At 49.1% G+C, this 18,199-nt stretch overlaps 1 protein-coding gene across 4 annotated transcripts in view; it reads right to left on the reverse strand.

Annotated features, from left to right (window-relative positions):
- Positions 1 to 18,199, reverse strand: part of SIK3 (SIK family kinase 3) — a 247,015-nt gene that overhangs the window by 4,137 nt on the left and 224,679 nt on the right. For 2 of the 4 annotated variants that reach the window (XM_033434545.2, XM_004273364.3), the window contains 7 exons: positions 14,722 to 14,872; positions 13,867 to 13,992; positions 13,511 to 13,596; positions 12,961 to 13,070; positions 11,615 to 11,954; positions 10,183 to 11,057; positions 846 to 1,009 (listed from right to left, as the gene is read on the reverse strand). In XM_033434545.2, coding sequence (XP_033290436.1) covers positions 846 to 1,009; positions 10,183 to 11,057; positions 11,615 to 11,954; positions 12,961 to 13,070; positions 13,511 to 13,596; positions 13,867 to 13,992; positions 14,722 to 14,872 — 1,852 coding nt within the window. The remainder of the gene's footprint in view (positions 1 to 845; positions 1,010 to 10,182; positions 11,058 to 11,614; positions 11,955 to 12,960; positions 13,071 to 13,510; positions 13,597 to 13,866; positions 13,993 to 14,721; positions 14,873 to 18,199) is intronic. The other 2 variants (XM_033434547.2, XM_033434546.2) reach the window with 1 other exon arrangement.

The following is an 18,199-nucleotide window of genomic DNA, read 5'->3' on the forward strand; positions in this document are numbered from 1 at the left end:
CCTCCAAAAGAGCCCAGGCAACGGCCGGCCTCAAGCACTACCACCCAGACTCCCTTCCTCTGCAGGGCCATCTAAAGGGGGACGCGGCAATGGTGACCCCGCGGGAAGCTGAGGCTGGGGCTGGGGGTAGGGTGGGAAGGGAGGGGCACAGTGAATCTCAGCTGGTGGTCAGATGCCCTTGACATCCACATGGCCTTCCAGTGCCAGGTTTCTGACCTATCTCATTACCATGAGGCGTCTGTCTTAGGACAGCACTGTCAACAGCACTCTCTGCGAGGATGGGAAGGTTCTGTACCTGCCCCGTAGGAAGCCAGCAGCCACAAGGGCTACTGAGCCCTGAAATGTGACTAGTGTGACTAAAGAACTCAGTTTTCAATTTTATTTTGTTTTAATGACATTTAAAATTGCAAAGCCACACGTGGTTGGTTGCTGCTCTATTAGACAGTGCTGCCTGCGAGTCTGCCCTAAGGAAACAGCGCTTTGCCGAGTGGATTAGCTCCCTTATCTGAATAAATCCAATGTAGCTGCCAGAAAACTAACCAAGAGCCTGAAGGCTCATTTGCTGGGGCCTGAGTTTAGACTGTCTGGGGAGAAGTTCAATAACTAAGACAAGAGGAAACAGACGGCAACCGTTCTCGATTCCTCAGTCTCAAATGTGGAGCTCAGGTTCTACGGAGATGCTCCTGGAGTTCAGGATTGCTTGTTACGGTGATTCCGAGAAATGCTCCCTTAGTGCCCGGAGGCGCTGCACTCTGGCTGAGGAGAAGGAGAGTACATGCCACCCCGCATTCCTAAGTTCTGTTTTCAAGGACCCACTTCCGGAAAGCAGGAGGGGGCCGACATACATAAGCGTCGTCACTGTTCTGGATCGTGTGGTGTCTCTGGAGGGTCCGGGGCCTGTGGTGTTCACTGACTGAGGGGTGTGCTGGGTACCCAAGTCCATTGTGATCTGGCAGCTCCATTGCTTGTCCCGGAGAACTTCTATCCATGCAGTTCCCTAGGACAGACTCTGAGGGGACAGAGCAAAATAGGGTCAGCAGACCTAGAGTTTCTCCCAACACTGGCAACTCTCACCAAAGAAATGTCTCGCAAGGGACAGCGGGCAATGGTGAGGGCCACGTGCGCACTCTCCGCTCATCCTCAGCTGGCTGGTGATGCTCAGAGGAGCCTGGACCAGCCTGCCAACCCTGAGTCTTAACAGCAAAGCCGAGGCTCTCTCTTGCAGGGATCACACCCTTAGGAGAAAAAAAATCCCACATATCAGTGGTTGGCTGGATCACACTGAACATTTTCTTTTTTTCTTCATTTCTCTGTTGATTTGACAGTGCTATGTTCCCACACCTAGATGCACAGAAGAATCATTCATGGCGCTTTCAGGACCTCTAGCCTAGGAGGATGGCCTCCATCCTGTGGACGCCTCTCTCCCCTTCCTTGGCTTCCCCTCTGTACACCACCCAGTCCCCTCCTCTCCTCCTCTGACTGCTGCCCCCAGCTCCTTCGCTCTTTACATTTCTATCCTTGACTGTCTCTCTCTCCCCACACTTGCTTTGGCAGTATCATCTATTTTCACGACTTCAACTACACTGCTTCTCTATAAAGAATTACAGAAATGCTCTTTTAAGCTCCAGATCCAAAATTCTAACTATTTACTAGGTATCTTTCAACCTGTCCAATTCAATTGGACTCAACATGTCCAATTCTAAACTCATCAGCTTTCCCCCACAACCTCTTTCAGACATCCTGGTTTTGGTGCCTACTTTCCTAATCTTCTGGGTCTGATGAGCTTGTGGAGTTCATATTGATTCCTTACTCCTGGCTCCACATCATCTTAAGTCAGAAGAATGTGTCCCTCCAATGTTGGCCACTTCAGTCTCTTTCTTACTAATCTCACTGCTTCCACTGAAGTCCTGTTACCTCTTGCCTGGATCACTATAAAAGCCTCCTAACCATCCCTCTAGCACCATCCTACAAAGACTAACCTTTCTATAGGGGAGCCCCAAACCCCGCATTTTCACAACACCGTCCCAGCCTCTCTTCCCATGAGTACGCCACACGACTCTCCTCTACATTCTAAGCTCTGGTCAAATGGGACCATGGACAGTTCCACGCATTTGCTCTCACTGTTCTGTCTCTGGAAATGCTTGATTCTTTTACTTCCATTCCTGCCAATCCGAATCAACTCATCCTTCTAGGTCCAGCTCAAATGTTGTAATTTTTATGAAAATTTCCCTTTCAAACAGAAATAGATCTTTCCTTCCTTTAAACGTCAGAAGACTCTATTGGACTCTGATTACTCTAATGTTATTCCTGGCACCATCTTCAATTGCATACTTGTCTTAAGTATTCATACTAAACTGTAAATTCTTGGAAGACAAGCCCTCATGTATTCTATGCATGTTTGTGAGCCTTCACTATTCCAGAACACTGTCCTCTTCCCAGCGTTTAATAATAATCTCTTTAAATGATATTAATAAACACTCTCTTAATGTGGGTTAGCCACCTGTCAGAGTCATATAACCCTGTGGACTGGATTTTGGAGAGAAAGAGGAATTCATGAAGACTGAGCATTTCTTCTTCTTGGCCAAGGATGGTCAAGAAGAACCTAAGTTGACAGGGCCACACCTAAGTTGACAGGATCCTCCTGGTAGCACTCCTGGCTCCAGTCCTTAAGAGCCTAGAACTTCAACGTACGTTTCCTTTGCTTGGCTGGTTTTTCTGGGTTAAAGCTCCCTGGCAACTATTGGGCTCATCTCCTGATGAACTGTACCTTAGCGAGACCAGGTTTTTAAACAAATTTTAATAGGAAATACAGTCCTAATGCTACCATCCCAGTATCTATTTGAATAACGAAAGTAAAATGCGCTGCTTGAGTGATGGTTAAAGGGTTTCAGGTCTCTATATTCAAATGGTCTCCGTAACCATCAAGGTGAGGCCTGGGTTCAGGGGCTGAGGCAGGACGGGAAGGGAGGGGAACAAAGTGACATGCACGTTGCTGGTAATGCAAAACGCTCTGGAGAAAAGTGAAAGGATGGGAGCTTCCAAACTACCAAAAATGAAGTCAAGTGAGAAATCGTTTGAAAGTTCTTTGAGCAAAGAGGTCAAAGGAAGAGCCAGGAGCCACTGCTTTTGCTACTGAAAGCTAAAAGCCAGCAGCGAGAGGAAGATAAAAGAAACCCTACGCCAGGGCTTGCTCTGTGGGATTAGGTCACCCATCCTACCCACCCAGCCCGATTCCTCTCAGTGGACATAGCTCACGTGCTGGCCGCAGGGCCAAACAGAAGCCACCGGCAGGAAGTGGTGCAAGGCTGCCTCTGTGGAGTGAGGGCCTGGCTCTTGAGTCTGCTTTGCCAGGAAGGAACACGAATAGCTGCTTCTTACTTTTCCGAAGTGTTTTCTAATGCCTATACTTTCTTCTTTGATCGCTAACCCCATCCACTCAATTCCCTGGGGCTCCTTTTTTCTGGACTATAGAGCTGGATGCAAATCTCATGAGCTGCACCTCCTTGCTCTCCCAAAGACAAACGCGAGAGCTCTCCCGTTTAAAGATTTTTAAAGGATGATTATCAAACGTGAGGAAATGGCAAGGCTAACAGCATGTATAAGCCCTGGGTCTTGACATTCAGTTCCTTCCCACCTCTTCCAGAGGCCTCACTGTGTTTATCTGATATGTATGCTGAATCTCCCTCCCCCAACCCACCTCTCTTTTTTTAAATCTATTTTTATTCCTGAGAATGGGGTTTCTCCAAACCCAAACACCTACCCTCCTTTTGGCCCTGCCTTTGAGAAGGTCCCATGGATGCTGTCCTCCTAGCCTGCTCTCTTCACAGCCTTTGGGTCTGGTGCCAACACACCTGAAAGTGCCACCAAGACAGAGCGAGCTATTGCTTGACAATCACATGACGAGCCTTCCTGACTCCCTGGCCTAGAGCTCAGAAGCACTAGCTCTGGGGTCAGGAAGACCTGGGCTTGGATCCTGGCTTCACCAGGATTCCTGAGGTGGGGGATCCTGGGCAAGTTAACTGACTTCACTGGGTCTCAGTCTCTTCATCTGTAAAACAGGACCTACTCCACAGGTGCGTAAAGGGCTTACTTGAGCTTGGTACTCTGTTATGAGCTCAGTAAAGACTCATACTCATTTCGAGATGTTACTTCTGAGTGGATGGGGCACAATGAACCAGTTGACAAAAACAAACAAGAAAATGATTTTATCACAGAATCCTGCTTCCAGAATTATGGGGGCAGTTTACCCATAGGTAAGTGAACAAGTGAGTCACTGAAACTTTAACTTCCAGGAAAGAAGCCTCTGGTTTAGGAGCGACAAATGGAAGTTAAAAACTAGACGAAAGGGAGCTCCCTGGCGGTCCAGTGGTTAAGACTCGGCGCTCTCATTGCTAGGTCCCAGGTTCAATCCCTGGTAGGGGAACCAAGATCCTAGAAGCCTCGAGGCACAGCCGAAAAAACCAAACCAAACCAAACCAAAATCAATCAAACAAACAGAAAAACTAGACGAAAAAGAAGTCTATTAAGGACTTCCCTGGTGGCACAGTGGTTAAGAATCCGCCTGCCAATGCAAGGGACACGGGTTGGAGCCCTGGTCCGGGAAGATCCCTCATGCCACGGAGCAACTGAGCCCGTGTGCCACAGCTACTGAGCCTGCGCTCTACAGCCCACGAGCCACAACTACTGAGCCCACGTGCCACAGCTACTGAAGCCCGCGTGCCTAGAGCCCGTGCTCCACAACAAGAGAAGCCACCGCAATGAGAAGCCCGCGCACCACAATGAAGAGTAGCCCCCGCTCACCACAACCAGAGAAAGCCCGCGCGCAGCAAGAGAAAGCCCGCGCACAGCCAACAACAACAGCAACAAAAGCCTATTAATAGGAGTTGGGTAACAAACCAGGGCTCTGTCTGTTCAAATTTCAATATAACTCACAGGTCGAAGATCTGGAAGGGCTGGCATCTTTTGCTTGGCAGATATAACTTGGAAGGGGTAGAATGGGAGGCAAGGAGGCATAAAGAAAAGAATATGACTAGGAATTCGGGAAACTTGAAGTCAGGTTCCAACTCCATCACAAACAGTGTATGAACTTGAATAAGTCATTTAATCTCTCCTAACCTCAGTTTCCCTATCTGAAAAATGAGGGTTGTTTGGGGGGCTCAAGAGCTAACACATGTGTAAGGGTCTTTAATAAACTGTAAAGGACTACACAAGAAAAGTATTTTTAGTAAGAATGTTGAGTCCTGCGTTTAGAAGTCCCCTGTGACACTCTATAGGTGAGACCCTCTGACCAGTTTGGCAGCTGTGGGGGCGGGGTGGGGGAATGTGGGCATGTGTGTAAACAGACCAAGCCCCTGGCCAAGGAACGGGAAATTCGGGCTCAAATCTTTGGCCTTCTTTATGCCAATTCAGCAGCTGGAGGAACTACGGAGCTCACCACAGGATATACAAATAATGCGGAAAGAGGACTGCTGGGGGCAGAATTCTCAGGTATTTACCCAAGTAAACCTGAGACAGTACAGGAGGAAGGATGATCATCTGATCACGCAAGGGGAAAAATTACACAAACAGACCCAAGCGCAGCGCCCACCTACCCAGGGAACCTCGGGGCAGCTTGCACAACTCTCTGTTGAATCTGTCAATGTTGACTCATCCTTACTCATTTACTGGGTTTTAAGGGAAAATGAGAGAAATGACATGTGCACATCCCTCCTAAAGGTTCTGAGGGGTAAACCCTCCCAGTCTCTGTCATCATGTGACTCCTCTGTGAGGCCTGAAGTCCACCAATGCTGCGGAAGCTGAGTAGGCTCGGAGAAGAGGATGCAGTTTTCTTTGTGAGTTCAAGCTGGTAATCTCACTGTGTAAACTGGTTATGCTATCATAGTTATTTGCAAAGTAAAAAAAAAAAAAAAAATCAAGTGTATGTAATACTACAGAGGGAAGATAAACCTTACTTCTACTTCTGGAGTGGCAGACAGGAGATTACAGGCAGCATGGGGCATGTCTAGCCCTGAACCTTCTACACATTACAAAGAGACCTTTGGCATGCTGCCTGCTCAGCGCTCTGGCAGTGCCTGGCCCCGCGCTGATTGGTGGCATAGGGCCGTAAAAGAAATAGGTAAGCATGGCCGCTGATACGATGGCATGTAATTTTCCTTGACTAACACCAGCAATCCCTGATAATCGACCCTTAAGAAATTTTAGAAAGATGCCAGTAGCTCTGCTCGTTATAATTATACCTCCTACAGCACTCATTACGTAGCGCTTCATTTAAGGCCATTTATGAGCTTGTCTCTCCCAACCCCCAGCCCCCAGTACGAACTCCCTGAGGGCAGGTTCTCCACCTTTTCATCCCTGCATTCCCCACTGGACCTAAAATACAGTCTTGTGTTGATCTAGTCATTCAATAAATTTCGCTGAATTTGCTCTATCACAGAAGTAACACATGAAGTGTTTGGGGGCCCGTGTGTAACTACACAGAGATGGAGGTCTCATCAGAGCAAGCAGCAGGCGTCGCCCCAACAAAGACATAAACAAGGACGGGCCGCACCCTCGTGCCTGCAGGGTGGTGGGCGGAGCACATCACAACCCTTTCTTGGCAGAAGGAAGGGCAAATTATCGGATGATTCTTTGGCGATTGTAAAACTGTGAGCTCTCATGTTTTTAAAAGAGTAGAATCACGTCAGGTTAAAGCAGGAAGAGATTGTGGAGCCTAGTTTCTCCTGTAAAAGGGATCATAAGACATACGCCCAAGGTGGTTGTGAACACTAAATGAGTAACTGGCTGGAAAGCACCAAGCCCAGAGCAGACCAACTCTAAACACCTTCTCGGAGGGGGCACCCAGCTAACATCCCTCACGATGGGAGGAGCGGTTAGGTGTCGGGGTGGTCACAGGTTTAAGGTAAGGACAATGGGGGCGCTTCAGGATAAGAAGAAATTTTAAACACACATAGGTACATCCCCGGAGGGATTCTAACTCTAACTCTGGAGTGGCTTTGGGCTTCCCTGGTCTATTTTTTCTCTATTGCATTATTTTACTATACTGGATTCTAAACTCACAGGGTAATAAACTTGGGGCTTTATTTATTAAAGATAATTGTATATATGGTTCCAAAAGTCTCAAAATAGAAGTCGAAAGAGGTTAGAAAGAAGCAAGGTGAATAGTATTCAAGAAAAGGCATACGCCGTAGCTAAGTTAAAGAGTAAGTTGAGAGTAAACTGGGCAGAGACAGGAAGGATCATCTCTACCATACACTGGTAAGCAGGGCAGGAGCTAAGATTAGGGCTTCTAGCAAAGCTCGTATCAAAGGTCAGGAAAAGAAGATTTAAGAAAAAAGAGGGCTTTGGGGGGGAAGCAAAACTGATCATGAGGCAACAAGGACAGGGTAGTTTTGAGCTGAAACCTTTAGGGGTGTACTTATGACTTGACTCTTCCAGAAACCACAAGAGATGCTTGCAGGGAATAATGGCGGCGATGGTGGCGGATGGAAGAAGTTAGGGGGAAGGAAGAGGGAGAAGTAACCGTAGTCACTCAGCTTGGGGAAGAGGTGGGAGGGACTCGTCAAAAGAATCCTGACTGCGGGCTTCCCTGGTGGCGCAGTGGTTGAGAGTCCGCCTGCCGATGCAGGAGACGCTGGTTCGTGCCCCGGTCCGGGAGGATCCCACGTGCCGCAGAGCGGCTGGGCCCGTGAGCCATGGCCGCTGAGACTGCGCGGCCGGGAGAGGCCATGGCAGTGAGAGGCCTGCGTACAGCAAAAAAAAAAGAATCCTGACTGCAGTTTCGGCCTGAAGAGAAGTGAACTGATTTAAAGCTGCGGGGAGCCGCTGGAGCCAGATCATCCTCTGGATTTCAGGAAACCTTGGCCCTTACAGCTTCTACTAACTCCTTCACGTAGACTAGACTTCAGACCGACCAAGGCAGCTTGCTTCCCCCCAGAAACGTCCCTGAGACACTCCCACCCGCTGGCCTTTCCTCATGCTTCTCCCCTAAATCCAAACGGCAAAATCCTTTTCATCCACTAAGACCCAACTCAAATGTCACCTGCTGCGGGAAACCTGCCCCTGCTCTGACTGAGAACTGGTCTCTCCCTCCCCTGGTCTGCCACGGCACTTGGACCAGCCACGTCCTGCCTTCCTTCAGGCACCAGACAGACCTGCAAGCCCGCTGAAAGGGGGTTCCTCTGACAATCAGGGGACACAGGCGAATTCAAGCCCCCTGGTCTTCCTGTACATAGGAGTCACACAGGAGGGAAAAGTGAAGGGAATTCAGAGAGAGTATTTTTGAAGAAAAATATTTCAAAAGGTTATTTTCACACATGGCAATCCAGGGTGCGGGTGTGCACTACTGTGTGCTCGCTCGCTCGTTCCCCGAGCCTTGCACACCCAGCGTGTGCTCAGCGAGGGTCTGCTGGCGTGAAGTGAGTAGCTCTCGGGTTCAGTGCCACTCCCGAGCTGTGGGCCCTGGGGGCAAATCACTTAATCTGTGCCTCAGGTGTCTCACTGGTAAAATGGGGACAGTAAGAGTTTTGAGAATTAGACAAATTCATATGTGAACGGCATCTGGTGTCTGGCACATGGAAAGCACTACGGAAGTGTCAGCTTTTCTCCTTTTCTGGTGAAAGCTGTCATTCGCACAGGAAGCTTTCCCACAGCATCCCTGATGCCATCAAGCTGCCTCTGCTAGAACACTCCCAGCCACAGGAAGCTCCCAGGCTGCTGAGCAGCCTATTCTGGAAAGTTCTCAGGAAGGTCTTCCCCAGGGAACTGAAATCTGCTGCAACTTCTATCCTGATCTTGGTTCTGCCCCATAATACGACCCCATTACCTTTTCCATCTGACAGGTATGATAGCTCTCCTGAGTTTCTTCCCCCAAGCCTAAACATCCCCAAGCCTGTCAGCCAATCCACATATGGCCTGGCTCCGAAACCTCCCACCATCCTACGTCTGCCTAAAAACACAGCAGCCACAGGTGGACACGATACGTCTGACTGGTGCAGACCTCAAACCGGATGGCACCCATCTGCCCAAAAGCCCAGGATTTAACTGGAGTTTTATGGAACCACACCCCTATCAGTGCTTAATGAGCACAACGTGAAGGCACCAGGTCCTCTGCAGGTAAACTGATTTAGAGCCAGGTCTTCCATCCTGCTCTGTGCCAGCGGACCCGATTCCCCCAGGAGTTGAGTTTTGTGTGCTGACTTTAAAAGGACAGGGCAGGAGAGGCAGGCAGCTTCAAGAACGGGAGGATGGGAGAAGTGCCCAGCTTCGGGGTTGTATATTTCATGGAGAAACTCGTTTTCAAGATCTGTGATGATGGGAGGGATGCCAGTCCAGATTTCGAGTAGGGTGAATGCCATGACACGAGTGGAACAATGTCTTCTGAGTATAAGTTACTGACAGTAATCCCAATCTCCTCCCAAATGAAAATGAATGTACTCGCTAATTATACAGTGATACTAAATGAAATGGCATGGGGTCCCTTATGATGCTGTAATATTCTATGTTTAGCTTATTAATAAAGTGATCAGAGTAATAATAATACCTCAAATTATTTACATCATACATTCAGATGATCCAGTGTGCCTCTCTCTCTCTCTCCCTCTCTCTGTGTCACACACACAAACATTACATATAAACATAAATACATACGTGTATGTTTTAATCTTCACAAATACTCTGCAAAGGACCGTTATTCCTCCCGCCCTTTTTCACAGATGAGGAAATAAGAACCTGAGGTTTAAGTGACAAGGTCACTGCATTCGTAACACAGGCATGTCCAGGACTGAGGGGCCCTGACTGTTAGTTCAACACTACTTACACTAAATCCTATTTCCTTAGCACCGGCTGGCTTTTATTCTACCGCAGAGGTTAAAGCCAGCTATTCTGATGACAGCCGAGAAATTCTGGGTTCTAAGGAACCACGGTACAAATATAGGAAACAGGTAATATACCTTACTGACTGTACTATCTGAATGTTAATTGTCTATCACTCTCTTTTAAGTTTCAAAACAGATCCCCTTCCCCACCAAATACCCACTTCCTACGTGCTTCTCCCCTAAACGGTGCTGCAGGGCTTCTCAGGAATTCTATTTTTCTTAGGAACCCAGAGTACCCAGAAAGGGAATACTGCTGAGCTAACTGAATGAGGGCAGACTGGCCCAGGACTGGACTTTGCGGGGCTCTTACCTCGGCTGGACACCTTATTTCTATTGAACGCAGCAGCTGGCTGTCGGTACGGATGTATCCCCAACTCCTGTACGTGACTCACGGTTCCTAGTAAAGATTCAGGGTCCCCGGGCCCGCCAGTACTCAAGAGCAGGGGGCCATCGTGGCAACCTTTGGTCAACGTGTTCACGTTCTTCCTGTCCGGAAAGCCGTCCTTGGCCCCCTCACACGAGCACTCCTCCTCCATGCTCTCCGAGTGCACGAGCGCCGGCTGGTGAGCATAACCGTGGGTCGGGGTGGGTGAGGAAACCTGCGAGATACATTCTTGCGCCCTGATTTGCAGAAGATGCTGGGGGCTGGTGTGGTGGTGGTGATAAGAGTCAGCGTTTTGATACGGTAAAGCCTGGCGCTCTGTCATACTCTGTCCCCCGAGGCCGGGAGCCAGACTCCCTGCATCCCCCTGGTTCATATGCCTGAACAGTTCTTGGTACTCTTGCTGCTGCTGCTGCTGCTGCCGCTGCTGCCTTTTAATGAGCTGTGCAAACTCTGCTGGGGGCAGCCGAATGTCCGAGTGGCCGGTGAGCGAATGCCGGGGGGAGAGCAGTCCTTGGAGGATGTGGGGGACCTGCTGGTGTCGGGCGTAGTCCGGCGGCGTCGGGGACAGCAGGGCCTGCTGCAGCGCCGACGCGGTATAGTGCGGTGGCTGCTGATGTGCGCTGGGAGGGAAGGTGGGGAACTGGTCAAGTGGAGGGACTTTCAGGGCTTGGGTGGGAGGTAACCCCACTCCTGCTGAAGGGCTGTAGCTGCTGGGGGAACCCCGGGACTGGTCCGAAAACAGATGGGGGTGTAAATGCGCCTGGTCGTAGTTAGCAGGGGAGAACCGATTCACGTTCAAGCTGCAGACACAAAAGGGAATGAGTACCAGGCATCCATGTGACAAGTGTGCTAGACTCCCCAGGGGAACAGCTACCACGCTTCCTCAGTGGGGAGCCCCCGCTGGTACAGAGGACTGCGGTGGATGGGGCAGGGAAGATGGGGATGTATGCGTCATCCCCACCCATCCCCTCTGGTTGAAGGTAGCAACGTCACTTGAACTATTAAGATGTACCCATCTCTTAGAATATGGGTGACAGAGAAAGAAACAATCCTAAAAGAACAGACAAGGGGAAATGGCATTTTTACCAACTCCTCTAATTGGCCACTTTCTTCTTTGCAGACATATAGTAAGGTAGCTTTGTCCTTGTCTTCCTCTGTCTCATTAGCATTTTGATCCTGGGTCAATATATAGGTTTCAAGTCCATCCCAAACCCACCACCCCAATTTTAATAAGGCTGAAATGAGCACAGCCCAGTCAGAACCCTTCTCCTTTCCTCCTCCTCTCTCGCCCTGCTAAGGGGCTTCCTCCCACCTAGGTCACCTGGAGAGGCGGCTAGGTGACCCTGGGCCGGCTTACCTGTGGGCCTCCGCACTGTCGGCACTCAGCTGCTTGGACAAGGGCCGGTGCCCGTAGCTGAAGGCGGCCATCAGGCTGGTCCGGTGCTGCATCTGAACCTGACTGGCGCTGGGGCTGATGGAGACGCCCCGGCCAGCAGAGCCTGCAGCTGTCCCGGGCATGCTGCTGAGCATGTCAACAGGCTCCTGGACCTGGATGGTCACCTGCTGTGACTGGGGAGGCTGCTGTATGCCCAAGCAGGTCAGTGCCACGCTGGGAGGAGGGGAGCAGTTCTCAGGCTGCTGCTGGAAGACTGCACTGCGGGAGGGGAAGCCTTGAAACTGGGAGGGAGATGCAGCACCTGGAGAGAAAGGAACCTCAGAGTGACCAAATGCCCGGGTTACCAGCTGGCCGGAAGTCACGGGAGCCAGTGAGGACGCTTAACCTGCATACCACCCAGAGCAGTGCTTCTCCAACGCCAGGATGCCGAAGGCTCCTCTAGAGGACTCGAGAAAACACAGGCTCTCCTGGGCCCGACCCACGGAATGCCGATTCAGTAATTTGTAATTCCAGGAATTTGTCGTTCCAATAAGTTGCCCGAAAGCTGGTCTGTAGATTATTCTTTGAGGAGCTCTGATCCAGGGCAGTGCTTCTCAAACTCTAACGCACATGCAAATGGCCCAGGGATCTTGCTAAGATGTAGATTCTGATTCAGCGGGTCTGCGATAAGATCTGAGATTCGACTCTTCCCACCGATGTTGTTCGTCGGGGACCCCACTTTGGGTAGGAAGGGCCTAGAGAGCAATTTGAACTCTCCAGGGGATCTACATTGGGTGGCGTTACTTAAGAGATCCTCAGTTTTTGGAATACTAAATGCTCAGAGTGCTGGTCTCTGAGGCCCACAGACTAGGGCACACTCATCTTCACCTTCATCTAAACGCCCACAGGCGAGGAACCACGTGCCCAGTGGATCACCAAACCCAGGCATGACAGGAGGGAAGGTTCCGGTAGTCGCCTTTCATTGGGTAGAGTTGGAGGGGGTTTTATGAAAAATATTATGAACGGTCAACCTTTACTGAGACCTATTTTGTTCTGGAGACTATTTCAAGAATTTAACATATATATTTATTCAGTAAATAGTATTAGCATCCCTATTTCGCCTTTGAGCAAGCTGAGGCGCCCAGAAGTTAACAAACTCGCCTGAGGTCTCACAGCTCAGGAGTTGGTAGAAGAAGTCAAACTAAGGCAGCCTCCCTTGAACACTACGTCACTCTGCCACCCGAATCGATCGAGGGCTTGAGGCACTCAAGGCTAGGCCTCCCTTCTCCCTGCGCACACCACGGTTCGGCATAAACCTCTGCACTCACCGTGAGGCTGGACCATGGCGCTGCTCATGGGGGGAGGGCTGTTACTGGGCGGTCTGAAGAGGTGGTTGCTGGCGTGGCTGGGGGGAGGGCTTGCAGGCTGGATCCTTAACCTTGAAAACAACAGAGCCAGATGAGCAAACGTGCTTCCGGAGGTGGCAGGGTGGCCTTGCAGTTAGTTTCCGCCATTTGACACACAGGCGGAAACTACTTCTTTGGTTTTGATAAGACTCCAGGCTAGACAGACATGCACAGACCGCCCACCACAGTCTACTTAGAGCCGTCCACATCTTATTTCCCCAGACTTCCCAAGGGGCCAGAGGTCACTGTGGGCCTCCGTCTGGCCTCCTCTATTACTGGCGTCAGGTTACTTTGTTCACGGGGCTAAGAAAATGAAGCGGCACAGGGAGTCGGCGTTTTAGGGGGCCACGAAAATTGACACTGGCCTCCCTGCTTTTCAAGTGGGTTCTTCCAAGGTGAATGTTAGAGTCAGTCAGTATCGCCCATGAGAGTCAGGCCAACAGCTTAGGCATGAAACACCACGCTTCATTACCTCTGGAGCTGGTGGGTGAGGAGGGCGGGCTGATTCTCACACGCAGCCTGAAGGGGTGGAGAAGGCTGAGGAGGACAGATAGAATCCTACAACAAATGCGGGAAAGGAGAAAGAACACTCGTGAGCTTGAGGATTAATGAGAGCCGTTCTCAGGAAGGGAAGAAACTCTCTGTGACCAAGATTTATGCTATTGTTGTTCATCAAAAGGTTTGATTACCTTTACTCAAACATAGCAACCATGCATACAACTCAGCTCCTCTTTGCCCTGCGGGATCTCCTCCAAAGTTCACAGGCAAATCAGCCCGAAAGCAAACTCCAGAGAAGCTGGAGAAAAAGCAAAGAGGGAAGAGGCCTACTTGAATCTGTTGCTGGAGAATTTGATGGTGCTGCTCCTGCTGGTACAGCATGTGCTGCTGCTGGGTCTTCTCCAGGGCTCTTTCATCAATCTGCCCCCCGTACATCTTCTGCAGCTGCTCGCACTCCTGAAGGGAAAGCGGTTAATACAGATGGGATGCAGCCAGGACCACGCCGCGCAGTGATGTCAGCAGATGCAGATCTGCCCCCAGGTCTCACGGGCAGAAGGAGCCACATAGAAGAACAGTGTCCTTGAGGAGCAACTAACCCGTTTACGTAGGCATTTGTGTACGAAATACATTCATGCTCTGTCCTGGCTGAACAAAAGGAAAACACCAAGATGGCCTGCGTACAAGCAAAGGTTCCAGTGTGAAATCTGTGTACAAAGCACATGCCACTCGAAGCTTGGTCGTCAGGAAGGCAGAAAGGAAGCCGGCCCTTTATAAAGCCTGGAGGTGCACTTCCTTCCTCTGGGAGCGCCATTCCATACCAGCTGGAGAGGATGCCAGGTGGTAAGAATGCAGAGCAGGCTCCAACAAGACCTAGTGCCCATAAATCATGAGAGGAATGCCAGGGTTGCTTCGAAGGACGTTCCCTGGGGCCTCCCACTGAAACACAAGCCCAGAAATTCCTCTCTAATGAACTACAGAGACAAGGGGAAAATTTAGTCCCTTCCTGGGGAAAGCTGGACATAACAAGAAGTAAGGAGAGTGTCAGGAAGCTATTTGCTTTGGAACCTCTAAAACTTCAGTGCTGCTGACATGAAGTGGGTAGAAAGTTTAACACCCGGGTCCTCCTGCAATAGCGGTCTCTGTTACCCACGCTTCTCCAGAGATGCCTGCCATCTCTTCCATTACCTGCTGCAACTGTTTGATGCTGCTGTTGTTGCCCATTTTTTCCAGGTGAGCTTTGAAGGCCTGGATGCTGGCAGCCCCATCAGAGAACCGGCGCACAGGGGAGAAACGCTCCGTAGGGAGGTGCAGGGTGTTGGAGTCCTTGTAGGTAGAGCTGAATACATGGGAAGAGAAGGTTAGGGGCTAGGACTCAGGGGTTTTGACCAAATCACCTAGGGACACTGCTCCAGATGAACACAAAGCTTGCTGGCTGCACGTGCAGCCCTGCACATTACGCCATCTCCACGTCATCTCCAGAGGCCAGTCGTTTCCCTAGCCTGCTTCCCTTCAGAGGCATCCAAGTGGCCATCGTCCATTTCCACTTACCTTGAGTTGGCTTAACATCCAAGCCCGGTAAGGTCCTGGGATCAAATACATCCGGTTCTTACAAATACACTGGGTCAGAGAGAACAGCTTCACAGTATCCCTCAGGCCCAGCTGTATAGGAACTCTTGCTTTTATAATCATGTCTCTATCTAGTGCCTTTAGAAACCTAGAACAAACCTACCCGTCTGACCCGAAGTTTTCCCTGAGCAGCATTCTCCGTATGACGGACCAGAGGGAAACTACAGTCAACTGTGGGGTCAAAGGTCTGGCCTGGAATTCACAGGTTTTGTGCTAGAAAACGGAGGGTGCAGGTTTAAGTGGGGAAAATGGGGACTTGTGATCCCCAGATGGAGACAGCCCATTCTTAAGGAATGTGGGCCTCAAGATCCTGCACGTACCTGGTCAACGCAAATAAGGTTACCTGCCGTGAAAGTTAACTTCTCAGAGCAGTGGCACCCTCCCAACCTGCTGATGAAAGAGGAATCATGTGGATAACCTTCAAAATGACCCACTGCTCAATCAGAACACAGCCAGTGTCTTACGGAAAGAAAGAACAAGCTATCGATAAGGAATGCTTAAGTCAGCATCAGAGTTAGAAGCTACCACCTGTACTTGTTACCTAATCAGAAAGAGATGTTTATGGGTTGAGGTAAGCAGATAAAAGGCTGCCAAGGCAGCATTCCAGCAGCTGATGGAAAGGATCAGGATTTCATGTCGAGGGCAGAGGTGACATCACACTGAGCCATGGGTGAAATGATGGAGCACCTTGCCAGTCACTCCTTCTGGACTGAAGCAGAACCAAGGCTAAGGAAGAGGGTTAACAAGCGAGTTCAAACGCGGCAGACAGGGAGGGACTAGGAGGATCTGGTGACTGTGCAGAGGGGTCAAGAGGGTTCTGGCAGCAGGTGAAAGCCCTTCACCCTCTCTTCTCTAACGATGGCTCCTGTTTCAGACTCTACCTGAAGCTGAACAGGAGGGAGCTGATGAAACGAACACGAACATGTATCTGGTTCAGCAACACAAAAGACAAATGGTTTTGGCAGACGCACTCCAGAAACAGTGATCGTGAGAGCCGCTCTCAGGAGTATCTCCTCAATACTTCCTGGTTCTGCTTCTACTTCAGCTGTTTGGAGTCAAAGCAAGCAAATTCTATTGTCCCCTAAAATTTGATTCTTATACTTGCAATATATCCTGATAATGGACACGTTTCTGATTCATTCAGAAAGTCATGTTCTTCAAGGAGTTAATATGGCCTGTCTGCACAAAACACATTCTCTCCCCTCAGAGCAACACTCCCAGGTCCGGGTATTTCATGGCTTTTCCAGAAGATCAGGTTGTGAACAGACTGACACCCCCGGCAGCCCAGCACAGCAGATTCAGTGGAACAGTTCTGATGCAGCTGCTCATTTTGGAAGCACTGATAGTATCAACTGTGTTTTATTTTTATTAGCAATCATGTTCAAACTCAGGACAGCCTCATGTTAGGCTGATATTCCCACTACACTCTTCAAACAGGGACTTGGCACCCCACCTAGATAAAATCCATCTGTGTCAGTTGTTTTTTGTTGTTGTTGTTAATTACACTTAAATTTTTTTTTTTAATTTTAACTTACACACTTCCCACATTGAGAAGGTCAGTCAGACCCATCTTCTGTCTCCATGTTGGACTTCATCTATGATACCCCAGAAGAATAGATAATATGTGCTGTTCTTGAGTCATTTCCTCCAGCAAATGAAAGGAATTCAGTAATCTATTCAGGCTACCCATTTTCAGTGTTTTATAGCCTGGGAAAGTTTCTCTTTTCCCCTGAAGACTTACTTCAGCCTCTTGTGTTGCCATGTTTTTACAACCCCATTGAGACACGCTGAGGTTGCATAAATGCCCCACCGTACACAATCTGTCACTCATAAAACATTCATTCCAATTCGAACTGGCTTGACCATAGGAAACCCTCTACCAGGAGTGTTCACACAAAAACAGGCAGCAGACAGATTTCCAGCAGGCAAGGCCTTGACAATGACTAGGCAGGGTGGAGACCACACAAATGGAGCCGTGGGCCAATGTGGTCTTTCTTTAGTAACAGGTGTAAACAGGATATCAGGTCTGATAAAGGCAGACTAGGGAGATGCACTGAGCTTCATGCTTCCCCCGTAAGAACACATCCTGAGGAGCACCTGCATCAAACAACGATTAAACCCAAAGGCCTGAAACTAAACAACAGACCCTGACATAGGATGAAAAATTAAGTGTGGGGCTATAAAGGAGGGGAAGATAGAAACAGGGAGAAACAAAGTAATAAAGGGTCTATTAGGTAACAGTGTAGAACTCAGTTATTGAGAAATTACAGAAAATGTTTGGAGTGGAAAATGCAGCTAATAATCACTCAAAGTACTCTCGATGTAGTATGGTAACAGTGTAGGCCCTGAGAGATTTTCCTTAGAAAAATACTGTCTTCCTGTGCCATCAGAGTTTTATTTCAGAAATGTCATTTCTACTAATAAACCATGTTCACTGCATTATTCATGGTCATTTATAAAAGCTTATCTTCCTCCTTTCTAAGTTCCAACGTGGCACTAATGAAGTCTCAGTCTGCTCAGAGGTCACCTGTCTCTGCTGATTACCTCTGATGCCCAGTGGGTAACTAGACACAATAAAAGCACTGTGTCAAGACTGCCAGTGTGAGCCTGTTGCAAGACTGAATAACAACACATTTATAAACTTAATCTCCTTGGAATCTGCTTTCCAACCTTCCCAAGTAAGACTGCTTTTCGCTGTCCTCCCAAAAAGATTGAAAGAAAATAAGCTCTAGCAACTGGTGGTGGCTTTCAAAGTGTGGCCTTTGAGCTTGGGGACAGCTTCAGGATGGACTAAAGGTTAAGATTTTCAGTCATCGCGGTGTTCCCAGAAGATAATCTTCTTCTTAAGCCAGCAAAGTGTCATTCCCCTCTGTTCCAAGGCTTACTTGAACTCAATTTTGTGAAGTTTTCTTGGCAAGAAAGGTTACACTTGTTTTTATTTCTTTAAGACAATGAATTATAAATGTATCAGAGACCTACTGAAAGATCTTGCCGTCAGAATATTGCAAGGATGACTTTTCAAGCACAACACTCAAGA

This window comes from Orcinus orca, chromosome 8 (assembly GCF_937001465.1).
Source record: "Orcinus orca chromosome 8, mOrcOrc1.1, whole genome shotgun sequence".
NCBI lineage: Eukaryota > Metazoa > Chordata > Mammalia > Artiodactyla > Delphinidae > Orcinus > Orcinus orca.